General features: G+C 34.9%; 1 protein-coding gene across 1 annotated transcript in view; it reads right to left on the bottom strand.

Annotated features, from left to right (window-relative positions):
- spel1 (DNA mismatch repair protein spel1) overlaps positions 1 to 19,527 on the bottom strand; it is a 239,999-nt gene that overhangs the window by 205,042 nt on the left and 15,430 nt on the right. Inside the window, exons 2-5 of the mRNA XM_090404470.1 lie at positions 19,340 to 19,389; positions 17,489 to 17,524; positions 17,298 to 17,385; positions 995 to 1,137 (exon numbers count right to left, since the gene is read on the bottom strand). Coding sequence (XP_090260596.1) covers positions 995 to 1,137; positions 17,298 to 17,385; positions 17,489 to 17,524; positions 19,340 to 19,389 — 317 coding nt within the window. The remainder of the gene's footprint in view (positions 1 to 994; positions 1,138 to 17,297; positions 17,386 to 17,488; positions 17,525 to 19,339; positions 19,390 to 19,527) is intronic.

The following is a 19,527-nucleotide window of genomic DNA, read 5'->3' as shown; positions in this document are numbered from 1 at the left end:
GATGTTAATGTCAGCTCTTTGCTTTATGCGGACAATTTTATACTTCTAAATAAATCTGCTACAAGTTTGCAAGATTCCCTGACTAAATTGAATAACTGTTGTAATAGATATGGTATGAAGGTCAGCATTAAAAAGACAAAGACAATGAAAATAGGTAGAATCATTGAAAATATCAACTGCATTGTGAATGGAGAACTTATAGAACAAGTAAAACATTTTAGCTACTTAGGTATAATTTTTAGTGAAGATAGTAAATTAAATATGGAATTAGACAACAAAATCAATAAAGCTGGTATGGTAGGAAGTCAATTGAATAAATTCATGTGGATTAAGAGAGAAATTAGTCAGAACTAAAGTTTAAACACTGTATACAAGACAGTGTTTAAACCAGTTTTAACTCATGGATCTGAGAGCTGGGTCAGAAGTAAAACACTTGACCAAAGACTAGACACCGCGGATATGAGAGTCCTGAGAAAGATCAGAAGCATGAACAGATGACCTCAATGGCAATACCATATTAAAAACGAGTATATTAGGAAAGAACTTGACATTTTCAGTATCCAGGAATGTGTTAGCAGAGCTAATCTCAGGTGGTATGGTCACTTAAACAGAAAGGGCGAGGAAAGATTAGCAAAGCAAGTGTTCTCTGCCTCTCTGCCAGGTTGTCAGGAAAACGACTCAGAGGAAGACCAAGATATAGGTGGATTGATACTGTACAAAGTGCCTTAGACGATAGAAATATAAGATTTGATAATGTTGGAGTCTTGACAAGTAACAGACTGATTTGGAGGAAAATTGTAGATAGGAAGTTAGTAATGATGTAAATTTTTCATGTAGTACTACCATATCCTGTACACCCCTTGAGGGTACATGTCAGGAATTTGATGATGATGATGTATAATATATATTATATATAAATATTATTCATATATTTCTTTTTATATTATTTCTACTTATATATTTACATATATACATATAATACATATTTCAATACCTTCAACTCCAATATCCAATCACTTCCTTTTCCAGCTTTAGGTTTATAAATTTCAACTCTATAATGCCGTACAAGAAGAAGATCCCTTATTAGAGATTCGAATACCATTTTACTGAGACAGGTTGATTCTGTTTTCTGTGGTCCTGTAATATCAACATACAATCAATAAAATGCATTTCATTAATGCTTTAAAGATATAAAAATCATCAAAACTTTATTATAAATTTTGTATGCTTATGAAATTATCAAAAGTACATCTTATTTTTCATTGCAATTAACTTCAATGAAAGAGAACACTGCCTAAACTCTGGCATTGATAAAAATTGGATTTTTAATGCTGTTCTTCATCATGCCAACTACTGCAAAGTTTATATGCAAAGAGATGCATATAAATATGAATTCCATATTTTATGGACTTCGTATCTGAAGTATTATAAAGATCCACTTTGCCTGAGAGAGTGAAAATAAAAAATTGGTATATAGGTAGCAGACAGACAGACCCACATTTACAACTTGATCCTCTGATTATAGTGAACAAATTTATAGGAAAAAAAATTCACATAAAGATAGTATATACGGAATCTTTACTCCTTTAGTAAGCATGTGTAAGCAAACAAGTAAATGCTTTCCAAAATAAGCTTTTGTAGCCTGTCATTTATTTTTTCATTTTTTAATAAATATATTGCCAGACCAGAGCCTCTATAGCTCTGTTGATAATGACAGTGAATCCAAATCTTATCTACAAGGTATGCATATTTGTAAATTGCTGAATTTTTCTGGCTAGTTTGCCTGTTTAGTGATGAAAATCTAAGTTTACAGGAGGAGAAACCTGCCATCTTCATATGAGACTGGCTAACTAGCTTTCAGTTGAAAAGCCCTTATAAAGATTCTCTGTATCCTAAGCAGAAAAGAGACTCGGGTTTCTTTCCAACCAACATCACCAATATTAATGAACTATGAAAGCTTACTCCACAGCAGCTTATCATGACACTAATTAAATTTCAATAAAGACAAATTACTTGCCATGACAAGCTGCTGAGAATAACACATAACTTGTAATGCAATTACGAGATGTGAAGAATGCGAGCTTGGCAACAGCTCAGCTTCAAGGCATCAACAGACAAGGCACATACATCAACTTGACATTAAATTAGTATTTTGAGTTTAGTAAAAAAAAGTCACTGTTATGCTCATTGTCTAAATTTGTACTGCACATTAGTCAATTTTTTTTAAATGCATACCTATGTTGCATTGTGTTTTTTAGCTTATTTAAAAATATAATTTTACAAGGTGGTAGGGAATGATATTTTATGTTTTAAAATAAAAATCTATAGAGAATATTATGTGAAGCTTGGTAAAAGTAGCCAAGAGATATCAAGATATTACAGAATGTCCAGAGACCAGAAGAAATGAGCAAAGCAACTATATTTAGAGGGGAGAGAAGCATTTTGAAGACGTAAAAAGAATGATAGTTGAGAATATTCAAAACCAAAGACCTTAGTTTTCCTGTGTAACAGCAGCAGTTCATGGTCTTTGGTTTTGAATATTCTCAACCATCATTCTTTTTACACCTGTAAAAAGAATGATCTTGTATCCAAGTGTAAGTAAAACAAATTTTACATGTGAAGTTTCTTCACAACTAGCAAAGCAACTATATTTGAGGGAAAGAGGAAGCATTTTGAAGGTGTAAAAAAAAAAAATAATAAAATAAATAAAAAAAGAAAAAAAAAAACTCCTGCTGTTACATAGGAAAGCTGAATAACCATTGAAGGGTGAATTTGGTTCAGTGAGGTTAAAGTTAATATGTGTATGAATACTTGCTTTTCATGCTTTTACATGTTCAGAGAAAAGTGGTATGATGGTGGTGACCAGTTCAGTGGAGTGCCACTTATGAAATTATCTATAGAAAGGAGCATAACACAGAAAGAGAGCATCTATAAGAAAATGATGGAAAAGGTCATTTATTAAGTGGACTGCCCTCTTCTGGATTATATCAGAAGATAATACCATTCTAAAGGAAATTTTTTGGTACACTATCCCAAATGTGAAAATAGTATTCTAAGGATTTCAGATTTATATAGTATTAGGAGTTTTGTTTTGTGTTTTGCTTTGTGTTTTTTAGAGGATCAGGAGACTACGAATGAGATGGGTTTGTGCCAGGATAGGATAGATGTGAAAATCCATCCAAGAAGAGAAAATATGAACTGATATCATAATATAAAATCTCACATCAATGTCTTGTTTAATATGTTCATTGTTACAAGTTTTAAATTTGTTGTTTGTGAGAAATACATTTCTGTTATGTTAAGTTATTCAGTATGGTAATTATGTATTCTGTATTATTCAAACTATCATGTGACATAAGGATTGTAATAACAGCAGATGTGTGTGTGATGTAAAGTTTCATTGTGAATCTCGCGATTGGATATGCACATTGGTTGTGGAAAACTGTGTATAAAAGCTGTCATCAGTAAGACAAAAAAAAAAGGGAAAAAAAAAGAGGAAATTTGCAGGGAAAGTAGAAGAGATCAGTGGGAAGGTAAGGAGGTTGTCGCTCAGAAACAAGAACGCGAGAGGAAGCATGCAGGAGAGTACAGCCAGCAAGATAGTTACTCAATGGAACTAAATTTAAAGAATGTTGGAGAACTTTTTAGAAGTTACCTTCCAAGAATAATGCAAATGTATGCTGCATTAAAGGCAAGTGATAAATATTTCTCAGAGGTAATTCAGAACCTGCCATGAAAGCTCAGGAAATTGGAAATGTATTTGACTGATCAAGTAATATATTCCTATTGTTTGCGAGACCTTCTTTTTCTATGTCTAATTCAGATAATCAAAAGACAGATACATTAAAACAAGCTGCTATAAGGCCAAGTGAGATTACACATGTTGAACTGAATGATAATTTTATTGATTGAATTATTTCATATCCTATTCAATATTTCTAAATATTGAATAGGATATGAGAGAGATTTCTTTGAGTTCATAAATGTTTAATTTTTATTTGGTATAAAAAATGTTTCTTGTGATTACTATCTCTTGTATATAAATTAATGGTTAAAGTAATTATTATTTTATAATTTATTGAGCTTCATTATTTAGAGTACAACATATTGGCATTGAAGTGCACTATCCCAGGATATGAATTAGATTAATCTAACCAACAAATTTAATATATCGTTATTTTACCCCATGACTGTCATTAAATATTGGTTGGACGTAAGGGGGGAATAACATGCAGAGCAAAGGAAAGGCTCACACACACTTATTATAATATAAAAATCTCACACACTTTAATATTTAATAAAAATTGCACAGCCAGCAGGATAAATAAGGTATGTGAGAGTTGAATAATATAATATAATAAGATAATCAACAAAAATGGTGCAGAAATCTCTTCCTCCTTCACATTGACCTTCTCTCATTGACCATAGTTTTGACAATGACAGCACACTGTGTTCTTAATATCTGACAGTCTGTTTCTGTTAATGATTAAAGCTTGAACATTCTTCAAACCAATGAATTAAACACTGACCTTACCATTCTCATGTGGGGTAAACATGATCTAGCAAATTTCAGTGTTCTCAAAACTTTATCCTGTCAGGACAACTATCTTGCTGTATGGGGATTCGCTATTAAGAGGCGTAATAATTGAGAGTTTAACGAAGTCGTACCAGCCGGGTGCGAACATAAAGGACGTCAGCGAATCTATTCGACTGCAAAAACAGAGGGTGAAAGAGATGATAATAGTGGCAGGAACGAATGATTTGAAAGAGGACAAAATGGAAATGATAGAGGATGTGAGGGAGTTGTTTGAGGTACCAAAAGAGAAGATTGAGAGAGTTAGGATGGTGAGTATCTTACTGCGGTATGACAGCGAAGTGTTTAGAAGGAGGGCCATAATTGCCAATGACTTTATGCGTGGGTTATGCATGGAGAGTGGTGTGGAATTTGTGGATGTGTGGAATGAGTTCGATGGGCGAAAGGACTTATATAAGATGGATGGGTTACATTTGAATGGAGTTGGTGTACGGAGACTTGAAAGAGTGTTGATGAATGATGTGGAAGTGGATGTACAGACTCAGGGAAACTAGATTTATTAAGAGGGGGGGGAGTAGATATGCAGACTTTAGGGGGGGCAGTTAAGTGTATGAATGAGTATATTATGCCCGGGCGAGTACGACGGACAACAAATCAGAATGGGATAATTAGTATAAGGAATCAAAGTAGGGATGGGACAAATGGGCTTCTGCGATTCATGTACACTAATGCCAGGAGTATTAGGAACAAGAAGGAAGAGTTTTTGGCCATGGTTGGCACTTCCAGGCCACAGGTTGTCGGTATTAGTGAAACATGGCTGACAGAAGATGATAAAGCTAGTGGGATTGAATGCGATGGGTATAGCGTGTTCAGGAGTGACAGGGTGAATAAAAAGGGGGGAGGAGTGTTATTGATGATAGCTGATGAGCTTCAGCCAAGGAGTATAGAAGTTGAACTGCAGGATGGGGAAAAAAGCACATTTGAGGCTGTTTGGTGTGAGATACAATCTAGCAGAACAAAATATACAATTGGGTGCTGCTATAGACCGGGTGATGGAGTGGATGGTGGGAATAGTATGCATAAGCAAATAGAAGAAATGAATGGAAGGAGGGTAATTATTATGGGTGATTTCAATTATGGTAATATTGACTGGAAAGAGGAGAGGGCACATGGGAGGAAGGAATTGGATTTTATGCAGTTATTAAGGGACAACTATCTACGGCAACATGTATTGGAAAATACCAGGGGGCAGAGAGTGCTGGACCTAGTAATTGCAACTGAGAATGTGGCTGTAACGAACATGACCTTGTTGCCACCAATTGGTGAGAGTGACCATAAGGTCATGACTTGGGAGGTGGCTAAAGGAGTCGAATTTACAATTAAGACAGGGTATATGTGGAATTACCGGGCTGGTAAGTATGACAAGCTTAGGTGTGTGCTTGGCTCAATGCCATGGCATGTAAAACTGCAAGGGCTGGATGTTGATGGTGCATGGGAGGTGGTCAAGAACTGTTTGCAGGAGGCAATGGTTGACTGTATACCAAGAGTCCGAATAATAAATCAGGTAGGGGTTAAATGGATGAATAACACTATTAAGCTTGAGCTGCAAAAAAAGAAACAATTGTGGAGGGAATTTAAGGAGAAGGGTGACCATCAGGTGCATGAACAGTATAAAGCTCAGGCCAGGATGGTAACAAGGGTGGTAAGAAATGCAAAAGCAGATTACGAAAGGAAATTGGCCATGCAAGCTAAAGAGAATCCCAAACAGTTTTTTCAATATGTTGCAAGTAAAAGGAAAAATGCTCATGGTAGAATGATCTTGAAAAATGCTGAGGGTAGGGAGGTAACTGAATCAGTCGATGTTGTGGAATTACTGAGCGAGCACTTTGCAAGAGTATATCATCCAGGTGGTGGCTTTGCGGAAATGGAGGAACCAACAGCTTATACTGGAATTGTGATGAATGAGGTAGAGGTAACTAGTCTATTACAGAACCTCAATGTCAATACATCTGTGGGATTGGATGGTATACCAGCTCGTGTCGTACGTGAAGCGGCCAAAGAATTGTCAGTGCCCTTGACCATTATGTTTAATTTGAGCCTCAGGACTGGGTCAGTCCCAAGGGGGTGGAAAGAGGGGAAAATAGTTCCACTGCACAAAGGTGGTTCCAAGGCTGCTGTTGAAAATTACCGGCCAATCAGCATAACAGGAATCATTATCAAGGTCTTAGAGAAAATAGTCAAGAGGAAAATACAAGATTGGATAGAAGAAAATGGGATACTGTATCGGGGACAGCATGGTTTTGTGAAGGGTAGGTCATGCCTCAGTAACTTGCTCACGTATTATAACACAGTGACGGCTGAACTGGATAAGGGTAATGGGTTTACAGTGATTCTGCTGGACCTTGCTAAGGCCTTTGACAGGATACCACATGGAATTCTAATCAGTAAATTGCAGCATATGGGAATGGACATAGGGTTGGTGAGATGGATAGGAGGGTGGTTGACGGAGAGATATCAGAGAGTGGTTTACTCAGGAGTAGAGTCCACAAGACGGCCTGTGACTAGTGGTGTACCACAAGGATCTGTTCTTGGACCACTGCTGTTTAATTTGTTCATAAATGATATAGGAAAGGATCCGAGAGGAACAGTTCATTTGTTTGCGGATGATGCGAAGTTGGGTAGGGCAATAGTGAATGCAGATGACGTCAAAATTTTGCAGGATGATTTGGATAGATTGGAGGTCTGGGCTAGGGAGAATGGATGTCAATTTAATGTGGCAAAATGTAAGGTTATGCATTTTGGGGTGAAAAGATGGGAGGCAGTTTACTGCATTGGTGGAACCGTGCTCCAGGAAATTGATGAGGCACGAGATTTAGGAGTGTTGGTGGATAAGGAATTGAAATTTAGGGGACACATTGCAAAAGTGGCCAAATCAGCTCATCAAATCACTTGGTTGCTGAAGAATACATTGACAAGCAGAGACAAGCAGGTTATTGTTCCTCTGTATCGAGCCTTGATAAGACCTCATCTCGACTACTGTGCTCAGATTTGGTCACCTAGGTTTCTTCTTGATGGGGAGGAGGTGGAGAGGATCCAGAGGCGAGTGACCAAGATGATAGCAGGTCTGTGGAATGAACCGTATGAGAACAGGTTGAGGATTTGTGGGTTGCAAAAATTGGTTGATAGGCGGAGGAGGGGAGATATGATTGAGACATTCAAATTACTGAAGGGTTTCTATAAAATTAATTCAGAAGATATTTTTGAGAACAGGGCTGGTTGTGGGAGGACTAGGGGACATCCATGGAAACTGGGCAAAAGTGTGGTTAGTAAAGGTGTTAGAGCTGGGTTCTTTACTTTTAGAGTAGTGAATGAGTGGAATGCGCTCCCTGAGTCTGTGGTGGATGCTGTGACAGTGAATGAGTTTAAGGCGAGGTATGATAGATACTGTATGAATGTCGAATAGTTGTGATGAAAATGATTTGGGGCCTCCCTCGATGAGTCTAATGACTCCCTGGAGTTGCCCGTAATAATAATAATAATAATAATAATAATAATAATAATATTTCTTGGAAGAAAGAGCTTACTTCTTGACCCCCCCCAAATTTTGATGATTATTATTGTTATCAAAATTGGAGGGGGGGGGTCAAGAAGTAAGCTCTTCCAAGAAATAAGACAGGATAAAAAAAAACGTTTAATTTTCTTGACCAAAAAGCTCTGGAAATATTTTTATTGGGATTATATTGATCAAGTGCATATAACAACAACTAAGTTATACCAACTAGTTTCACCAACTAAGTCTGTTGGATCTTCAGGGTACATAACTGATGTACGACACTAAAAAGTAAAAAACTGTTACAAACTATAATCAACCGATTCCAATTATATTAAACAAAGAACAGAGCGCATACAATACATTCATAGAGCGTGGATAATATCACTTGTTGTTATTTAGGAACGTTCTATAGTTGGCACTGTAATTCAGTTCTGGCGAGTTGAAGGATCTGATAAGGGTCTTCCAGATCACGGGCAAGATTAGTCCTTGGTTCCTGTTAAGGTTTTGTATACAGCGGGCAACTGTTGTGGCCTCCTTAAAACACAATCAAATTCACTCTAGAACTTCAAGAAGATAACAAATTATCATTTCTGGACACTTTAATTAAGAAGCTTCCGAATGGTGGTATCAACCTCTCAGTTTACCGCAAACCTACCAATACAGGACGTTATTTACATTTCACTTCCTCACACCACATTTCTCAGAAACTTAGTATTGTACATATGTTGAAGAACCGTGCCTCTCTCCTTACAACAGATCAACAAGACCTCCAGGAAGAACTATCCCTGATATCCACCAACCTTACCATGAATGGATTTCCTCGAACACTTGTCCACAAGATACTTTTCTCTGAACCCCGACAAAGACAACAAGATGATGTACGTTATATTTCTACCATCGTCATTCCATACTTGGGGACAGTTTCCAATAAGATTGCTAGACTCCTTAGACCACATAAAATAAGAGTGGCCTTTAAACCCACAGAAACAATTAGACAATTCTTAAGATCTCCAAAAGATAGCCATCCTTTCTCCAAATATGCTGGAGTTTATAACATACCATGCTTGTGCGGCTTGAATTACATCGGCCAAACTTCAAGGAGCCTTGAAATTAGGCAAAAAGAACACATAGGTGACGTCAATAATAACAGAGAAGAAAAATCGGGTTTAGCTTTTCATTTCTCAAGAACGAACCATACCATAGAGTGGGATAGAAGCACAATTCCTTACATGGAGGAGGACTTCCGCTCCCGAATTTTTAAGGAGGCCACAACAGTTGACCGCTGTATACAAAACCTTAACAGGAACCAAGGACTAATCTTGCCCGTGATCTGGAAGACCCTTATCAGATCCTTCAACTCGCCAGAACTGAATTACAGTGCCAACTATAGAACGTTCCTAAATAACAACAAGTGATATCATCCACACTCTATGAATGTATTGTATGCGCTCTGTTCTTTGTTTAATATAATTAGAATCGGTTGATTATAGTTTGTAACAGTTTTTTACTTTTTAGTGTCGTACATCAGTTATGTACCCTGAAGATGCCGACAGACTTAGTTAGTGAAACTAGTTGGTATAACTTAGTTGTTGTTATATGCACTTGATCAATATAATCCCAATAAAAGTATTTCCAAGACAGGATAAAGTTTTGAGAACACTGAAATTTGCTAGATCATGTTTACCCCACATGAGAATGGTAAGGTCGGTGTTTAATTCATTGGTTTGAAGAATGTTCAAGCTTTAATCATTAACAGAAACAGACTGTCAAATATTAAGAACACAGTGTGCTGTCATTGTCAAAACTATGGTCAATGAGAGAAGGCCAATGTGAAGGAGGAAGAGATTAGGCAAAAGCAAAAGAGCTCCAGGATACCCCAGCTTGATAAAGAAATCCAAAGAGAGGAAACCATTCAACACAACATGCACTGGACAAGAAAATGGTGACCAAATGCAAAGAACTCAATGCAGATCTTAACATGGTAGTTTTGCAAGGAGACCTTTATGCCAGACATGATCAAACACCCTGGATATGTCTGCCAGTTTTAAATGTGTTTCAGAAAAGGGCTCAGCATACTGTTATTGGATTAAAATAAGCCATGTATATGTAAACTGGGTTCTCCGTGAAAGATAAAAATGAACTTACACAGAAGTCTGCCAAAAAAGATTCGACTCTTATTAATGCTTTTTTTTTTTTTTTTTTTGTGGGGACAAAATGTCTAAGATAGGTTTTTGATTAGTAATGAGTCTTGGATTTATACACAGACCTAACTGTTATTTCAGTATATTTTTAATATCTTCTCGAGATGTCTCCCTTTTTAAAAACTATAATAAGGATAGCATTATTCCAACTGTCTGATATTCTCTTCTTTTGTAGGCATGATGTATAACTTTTATTTAACATAATCATGATTGGTTCATACTTTCATTTGAAGAAATTTTGAAGTCAAGCTACAGAAATTTTGCATAGCATTTTTGTCAGGATTCTTTTTAATCCAAAGGCATAATTTTTCAGCCTCAGAAAGAAACTGTGATTAGCAAATATGAAGTAAAGACACTTAAAATATACAATTCTGAAAACAAATTTGCTTCTAGATAATGCATGACTACATTCTCAGAGATATGTAAAACAATAAGGAAAAGAATGACATAAAAAAAAAAAATTAGAAACTTTGGAACAAAGAAACTCAGAATTACAAAAGAAAACAATATGAGTCTAAAAAGAGTAAGAAGGGAATTGTCCATAGGACAAAATAAATTAATAACCCTTAAAGATGAAAATGGAGTACAATTAAAGACAAACAGATCAATAACAGAGAACAGTATCCTTCCATGCAAAATTATGATGATGATTCCCAAGGCTCAAACCAATATGAAAACAAAAAATGTAATATCCCAAATGGAAGAGGAAGAAATATGCCCCGATGTTTTAATAGAAGTTCAGTATGCAATGGGTACCATGCGTAATAGAAAGACACCAGGTGAAGATGAGTTACCAACAGAAGTTCTGAAAACAGGTGGTGAACCAGTCATGATTATGTTAAAGCATGACATCAAAACAATCATGTTAAATTATGTAAAATAATGCCTACCCAACAGAAGAGAATACCAACAAGTTGAAATAATGCTATTCTTATTATAGTTCTTGAAAAGGGAGACATCTCAAGAAGATATTAAAAATTACTTTCCTATCAGTTGTCTTTCAACAATATACAAAATTTTTACAAAAATCATTAGCAACAGAATACAAAACAAATTAGAGTTTTGCTAAGCTCCAGAACAAGCAGGATTGGGAAAAAATTACAACACCATTGATCATATATATATGTAGTAATAAGACAAATTATCGAACAGACAAATGAATACCAAAAAAACCTTAGGCCTGGTCACTTATTGATTTTGAAAAGGCATTTGATTCAATCTCAACATTAGCAATTTTAGATGTTCTTCAAAATCAAGGAAATTAAAAAAACTTACATTGATATACTTAACCATATATATAAAAATTCAACTGCAGCTATAAAATCAGGAACAAATATGAACTTTCCTATAAAAAAGAGAGTTAGACAGGGAGATGCCATTTCACCTAAATTAATTGCAGCAGTCCTGGAAGAAATTTTTTAAAACCTGGATTAGAAAAATAGAGTTATATATAAATTATGGTAAATGGGAAAGAACTAAATCATCTACGATTTGCTGATGGCATTATTCTTTTAGGAAACTCTGCAGAAGAACTTCAACAAATGATCAGTGAATTGAATGCAGAAAGTAAAAAGAAAGGATTAAATATAAATAAAGACAAAAATAATGTATAATAAACACATCACCAAAAAGCCAATACAAATGGAACACCAAGAAATTGATATACTAATCTCCTCACCTATACTAAGATCGCAGTAAAGGGACATTGTGAAGAAAAAAATTATAATTAGAATTCAACTTTGTTGGATAGCCTTTTGGAAAACACCATAAAGCACTCAGAGGAAACAATCTACATTAAAAGAAAAATATTCAACAGTTGTATACTTCCAATTGTTACGTATACAAGTGAAAAGTGGACTTTGACACAAAAATTGACCAACGAGTTGATGATTACCTAGAGGAAAATGGAAAGATCACAACACAGTATTATCATTCTAGATAGAAAGTGCAATACTTGGATCAGAGCTCAGACTAGGATGAGAAATATTATAACAGCCATTAAAAGTTCCATATGGCAATGAGCAGGTAATATTGCAAGAAGTAACACTCAAAAATAGACAAAGCTGATATCAGAATGGTATCCTAAAGATGGAAAGAGCTACAGAAAGACCAAAGAGATGATGGGAAGATACTAAAGAGATGGCAATGGCATAAATGTAGGAATAAATGGAGGACTTAGGGGAAAGCTTTTGTCTAGCAGCAGACAGAAAAAGGCTGACGATGATGACAGATATGAAACAAGCCACTGCCATTACCACATACAAGATGTTTCAAAGTAACTTGTTGCACATGTCTGAGTAACAGTTGAAAATAATACAAAAAAAAAATGTATAGCACATGAAGGACATTACTTTGAAAAGGACAAAACAAAAAAGAAAACTATGCCCATGTCCGAGAATATTTCGGATAGCAAATAATTCTAGTTGTTTTACTATTTTCAAGCATGCTATGTATATAGATCATAACTCAACTACATTTACAGACATCTGTCAATAAGCTGAAATAAGATAAGCTTTCTATTCCATACATTAGAGATCTCCAAAACAGAATTCATTAAACCTTTTGGTCTGTTCTGTGAGATAAGGAGACAGCTTGCAGGTGTAGCATGGAATGAGGAGTTAGCTGGAAAAGAGATCAATGCAGCTTGGGGGATTTTCAAAAAATATTTAGTGGATGCGATGTCTAAATGTATACCACGGGTGAGAAGGTTAAATAAGTTAGGTGTGAGATGGATGAATAAAGAGATTAAGCATGCAATACAGAGAAAAAGGGCATTGTGGAGGCAGCATAAGAGAAGTGGAAGTAACCAATTTCATGAGTTTTACAAAGACCAGGCAAGGAGAGTGACTTGGTTGGTGAGAGTAGCTAAAGAGAGGTATGAACAGCAGTTAGCTAATGAAGCTAAAAAGAATCCTAGGGAGTTCTTTCGATATGTAGCCAGCAAAAGAAAGAATGATTATGGAAGGATGACATTGATTGGAGGAAATGGTATAAAGACTGTTAAATTGTGAATGAAGCTATGTTATGTAATTTATTTTTTTCATTCACATTTAACATTTGCTTATTAAATATTAATCATGACTTATATAAAATTATTTATTATTACTTAATTAAGAATTACTAATTAAATATTTATTGAAAACCTGACCTACTATTAATTTATGAAATATTAAAATGTATAGAATTTTGTATAACCAAATATGTATGATGTAACGTAAAGTGTTATTTTTATATTTAACTGTATACGTAATCAAAAAGTTGAAGAAGTAGCTTAAATATTATGTTGTTCTTATTTGTGAAATATTTAATGTTATGTAATCACTCATGTAGCAGTAGTAGAGCATACATTACATTGGCGAAATGTTTACGCTTAGTCTATTGTCATGGAGACGCACGCGTAAACAACCACGAGTGGAGTAGAGCGTGGCGTTCGAACGTAAGGTGGGAGTGAAGGTCATAGATAAAAACAGAAAAGAGAAGGAAGGTCAGAGATAAGACAGGGAAGGAAGAGAGGAATTATTATTAAGCGAGGGAGGAGAGAGTTTTGCGGAACCAGAGGGAAGGCAGCATACAAGTAAAGAAGTAGAAGAAGATTATAGAATCCATAGGGCAGAAATTTATGAAAATAGTGTTCGGAAGTGAACCAATAAGTAGTGAATCATAAAGTTTAATATTATAAGCGAAATCAGCTGTCGTTATGAAGAAAGGTTAATGTCGTAATCAGATAAAAGGGAAACTGGACAGTCAATGCGAAAATCCTGATTAGTTCCAGTTAATCTGGATTACGATTTAATTCTATGTTGCCCTAGGAAAGAGTTATATTGATTACTTGGAGAAAAGTGAATAAGAAAAGAAATCAGTACCTAATTACTGTTGTTTGGAATAGTGAAGTGCGACTAACAGTAGTACAGTTTAAGCTTGGAGAATTTTTATTATGTGTGTTCCGCTAACGTTAATTAAGTTAATTCATAAGTGCTCTCTCAATAATTTGATGTATTGAAGAATTTGTCTGGTAAGAGTAGTTGTATAAGTTTGTCTATTTTAGCATTAACTGTGATATATCTCTGATGCTCAAAGTCCGGAATATATTTGCTTGGAATATTGCTTACGTAGTTTATTGCCTGCTGTGAATATAAACATTGAGCTGATAGATTTGTGAAGACTGAATAAATGTGAAGTTGTTATGTTAACTTGAGATAAGAAGATTTGTGTTTTGAGACTGTGAATTGTATATGAAAGTTAGAACATTGTATTGGCATAACTGACTTAGGAAGATGTGTTAAGTTATTTGTGTAGTTCCATTTTAAAATAGAGTTCTTGTATTTGTTAACCATATCATATATTAAATGTTTTATTTTGTTGATCTAAATATTGTGTTTGCCTGAATTCCTTATTATTGCACCGTTCATAAATATTCGAATCTTGCGGGAACCCCAAGTAAAAAAATGATAATAAATGATTCGGCCTAATGAGATGACTGCTAACTAATTAAGAATTGATCCTACTATTTATATAGACTAATCTGAGAATAGGGTGGCGCAGTATAAATATAAATTTCCCTACTTTTGGATCGGTGATCATTTCTCAATTAGTTATTTTATTCATAAAAGTGACTTGAAACTAGATGATGAATTAGAACACGACATAGGAAAGAGTCGTCACGACAACAGCTGTTGCAGAATGTGTGGTGGAGATACTTAATGAGCAGTTCATAAAGATCTTTCAATCTTGTGAATGTGACTTCATGGAGAGATTAAGAGCAGTTGATGATGGGGAAGAGAGACTGACTGTAAGTGAGCAAGAAGTGTTTGGGGAGTTGAGTAAACTAGATGTAAATAAGGCTGTGGGACTTGATAATATATCACTGCGTATTCTGAAGGAATATGCCAGAGAGTTGACACCTGCCTTGACATATTTTTTTAATACGAGTCTTGCACTTGGTCAAGTCCCTAAAGAGTGGAAGGAGGGCAAGATTGTGCCACTTCATAAAGGAGGTGATCGAACTCAAGCATCAAACTATAGGCCTATCTGTGTGTCAGGTGTTGTGGTTAAGTTGTTGGAGAAGCTTGTGAGAACTAGGATCCAGAGTTGGGTTGACAACAATGGTATAATCTTCAATGGACAGCATGGATTTGCTAAAGGGAGGTCATGTTTTAGTAATCTACTTACTTATTACAATAAAGTGACTGCTTCCTTGGACAGAGGAGAAGGATACACAGTAATATACTTGGATTTTGCAAAAGCTTTTGATAGAGTACCTCATGATAAGTTGACAGTCAAACTAGAGCAGATGGGGTTGGATATTAGATTAGTGCATTGGATTGGAGACTGGCTATCTGATAGGTATCAACAAGTTGTGTATGGGGGTGCAATATCCAGGAAAAGGAAAGTCACTAGTGGAGTGCCTCAGGGATCTGTTTTAGGGCCATTACTATTTAACTTGTATATTAATGATATTGGCGAAGATTTGGATGGAGATATTCAGTTGTTTGCAGATGATGCAAAGTTGGGACGAACCATAAAGAGTAGTGAAGATGTTGTGGCCTTGCAAGAAGACTTGAATAAATTGAGTGATTGGGCAAGCAAATGGGGATGTGAGTTCAATGTTGCAAAATGTAAGGTTTTAAAATTTGGAAAACAAAGATGGGATGCAGAATTTATGCTTGGTGAGAATATATTGTTGGAAGTAGAGGAAATAAGAGATCTGGGAGTGATAGTGGATAAGGATCTAAAATTTAGGGGACACATCGCCAAAATTGTGAAGACAACACAAAGACTTCTGGGAATGATGAGGAGGACACTGATGTGTAGAAGTAGGGAGATTCTTGTTCCATTGTATAAGGCTTTGATTAGGCCACACATGGACTATTGTGCCCAGATTTGGTCACCTGGTTTTCAGAAGGATGAAGAGATGTTGGAAAGGGTCCAAAGGCGACTGACTAAGGTAGTTTCTGACCTCTGGAATGTCGAGTATGAGGAAAGATTGAAAAGATGTAATTTGCAGAGTCTAGTGGAGAGAAGGAAGAGGGGAGATATGATAGAGACCTACAAGTTGGTAAGGGGTTGTTATAGGATCAATGGTGGAGAAGTTCTACAGAGAATAGTGGGAGATCAGGGGAGAACCAGAGGTCATACCTGGAAACTGTATAAAGAGGGTGTGAGTAGGGGAGTGAGAAGCAGTTTTTTTCGTGCAGAGTTGTGAATGATTGGAATGCCTTGCCTGAGAATGTGGTGTCTGCAAGGAGTTTGAATGTGTTTAAGACCCGGTATGATGAGATGTGTGTGAGATAAAAGGACCTCCTAGATGAGTCTTTGACTCCATGAGGTCTTGTTTAATAATAATAATAATAATAAGAGGCAAACTAATCGTACTTGTGTACAAATGTATTTTTGCATATACTTTTATATATTTTCAATATGAAACTAAAAAACAGAAATCTAACTTAAGGTATATTCAATTTTTATTTATTTTTTTAAAATTATTCTTTGACACTTGTAAGCCAAATGCTTATTAGAATAAAAATCTGTTCCCGGTCTGTAAAAGTGCAATCAGTATTACAAAGTAACAACAAATATCAACGTGATTAGCATTTATCCAGTATAGCCAACTCTATTATCTTAAAAAAAAGTTTGTAAAACACACTTGAATTTCATTGCAGCATGAACATTTGTAAATGTTAGGTGGAAAATGAATTTTATTGCCTAGTGTGAACCTATCACACTGCTATTATTGTAGGTCTGAAGTGGCTTGAAAAAGTTTCATGTTTTGTTTCTAAAGCAGGGTTCGATTATCTAAACCTTAGCATGTTAACAGTACTAAATTACAATAGCCTCAGAACCATTCATTTGTAGAATGCACAAAAAAAAAAAAAAGATTAAATATCAACTTGCATTCTCTAGATTTCTTCAACCATCTTACCAACAGTCAGAACATTATTTACTTATTATCCTCTATAACATTAAAGAAATAAAATTTTTTCCTATATATTCAAATCTTAGTATTACTAACCAAATCCAATGTATTTTATAACTGAAATGGTTTTGAAAACTTCTCTGGCAACAAACAGTGCATCACTTCCATGGACAGTATAATAATCCTTACAAAAGAAAAACAAATATTATCAAAATATTTCTTTAATAAATTCAAATTATGAACTGTAATGAGGAAAATATTCACAAAGTCTGTTATAAACAACTTACACCTCTGTTAAAGAAACGGAAAGTTGTTGATGATTTCTGCAAGAAAACATACATTTTATGGTTACAAAAATATAAAAATAAATAACTATATAAATAAATAGAATGCAATATTTTGGTAGGAAAAAACTACAACACTTACTTTCTTAAACGTGTGGACAGACTTATGTGTTTGTCGAACATGTTGTTTATTATTTTAACGGTATAATAGAACACAGAAACTAAGTAAATAATTATTTTATTAACTTGATGCTGATATTTCGCTGGTATTATAACCAGCATCTTCAGGGCACAAAAACACTGTTTGTCACAATACACGAGACTAAAACAACATGGTGTACTTAAACAAAATTGTAGCAGCAACACAAAGACTAGAGTCCTGATTTTGGCACCCTCTATCTGAAAAAAAAAAAAAAAAAAAAAAAAAAAAAAAAAAAAAAAAAAACGCTATCATATATTACTAGAGTCCTAGAAAAGTGCTAGTTTTTTCTTAATATGACTGTCTCCCAGATCTTCGGCAAGTTAATACAGCCATATTTGTTGAGATTTGGAGTGTGTTTTAGGGCGATTTTTCTTAGAGGCGACAGAAGCCCTAAAACATACTCCAAATCTCAACAAATATGGCTGTATTAACTTGCCGAAGATCTGGGAGACAGTCATATTAAGAAAAAACTAGCACTTTTCTAGGACTCTAGTAATATATGATAGCGTTTTTTTTTTTTTTTTTTCAGGTAGAGGGCGCTAAAATCAGGACTCTAGTCTTTGTGTTGCTGCTACAATTTTGTTTAAGTACACCATGTTGTTTTAGTCTCGCGTATTGTGACAAACAGTGTTTTTGTGCCCTGAAGATGCTGGTTATAATACCAGCGAAATATCAGCATCAAGTTAATAAAATAATTATTTACTTAGTTTCTGTGTTCTATTATACCGTTAAAATAATAAACAACTTACTTTCTTAATTTATGATCACATTTTAGCTATCCAAAACATACAGTAATGTGATAACAAATTTCATAAGTCACAAAATTTAGGTAAAAACTGTCATACCTACCTATACTATAAAACATAATACAACACGACTGAAAGATAAAATCAACATTTCTTTTTTCTAGTAAATTTCTAGTAAATTATATTTCTCCTAACATTCATACAGTATATATAATATAGAAAAGTTTACTCAGATAAGTTTGCTTGGATCCGAGATATCAAAGGAGTAAAAAACATTATGGGAGACTAGAATGACAAAATAGGAAAGGAAAGAATAAGTTCTGTTATAAGCCTATATGGATATGCCATAAGAAATTATACAGGTGATAGAAGTATCGAGTTTTGTTTAAAACAAACTGATAATCACAAACACTTTTTATGAGCAAAAAGAAAAAGCAAGATATATATGGAGATCTCCCTATGGTACATATACTAACGAACTGCCTGTTGAAGAGTGAGTGCATCTAATATGAATGAGTTTATCAGAAGGTACGACATCTGGTGTGGTTGATCTACTGACTCCCTCAATGAGTTCCTGACTCTCTTGAGGTCTCTGATAATAATAATATTTTTTGTTACAGGAATATTTCACATAGATTCAAACTATTAACCACTGAACTGACCTTGACATGTTTAAACATCAATAATTACATGGATGTGAAGTGTCCACGAAGTCAATGTAAACTTTGGATACTATTGGAAAAACCTTGGGTATGGCACTTCCATTTTTGATATATTTTATCCATGTGTCCATTTGGGTGATTAAATTAAAAAAATAATAACATCATGCACATAACATCTCCTTAATCCACTCAAATGAAAATAAAAAGCACTTAAATCTGATCTTTAAAACTGAAATCTGCTTACTTCTGGTAGAGATGTCAAGAATGACAGAAATCCTTGATCTTGTGGGATATCTGAAAGTAAAAAAATGTGTGATTAGTATTATATATTATTATTAGTTGTAGTAGTAAGCCTGGGTAGTCCTGTGGAAGTGATGGTTGCTCCCATAACACTAGGCCACCTAAAGAAAGCTGTTCTCATTTCAAATCTGG

The sequence above is a fragment of the Typopeltis vanoorti genome, chromosome 14 (assembly GCF_054136105.1).
Source record: "Typopeltis vanoorti isolate ZY-2024b chromosome 14, IOZ_Tvanoo_1.0, whole genome shotgun sequence".
Classification (NCBI taxonomy): Eukaryota; Metazoa; Arthropoda; class Arachnida; order Uropygi; family Thelyphonidae; genus Typopeltis; species Typopeltis vanoorti.
Note: the sequence above shows the minus strand (reverse complement) of the source record. Positions and strands in the feature narration are given on the sequence as shown.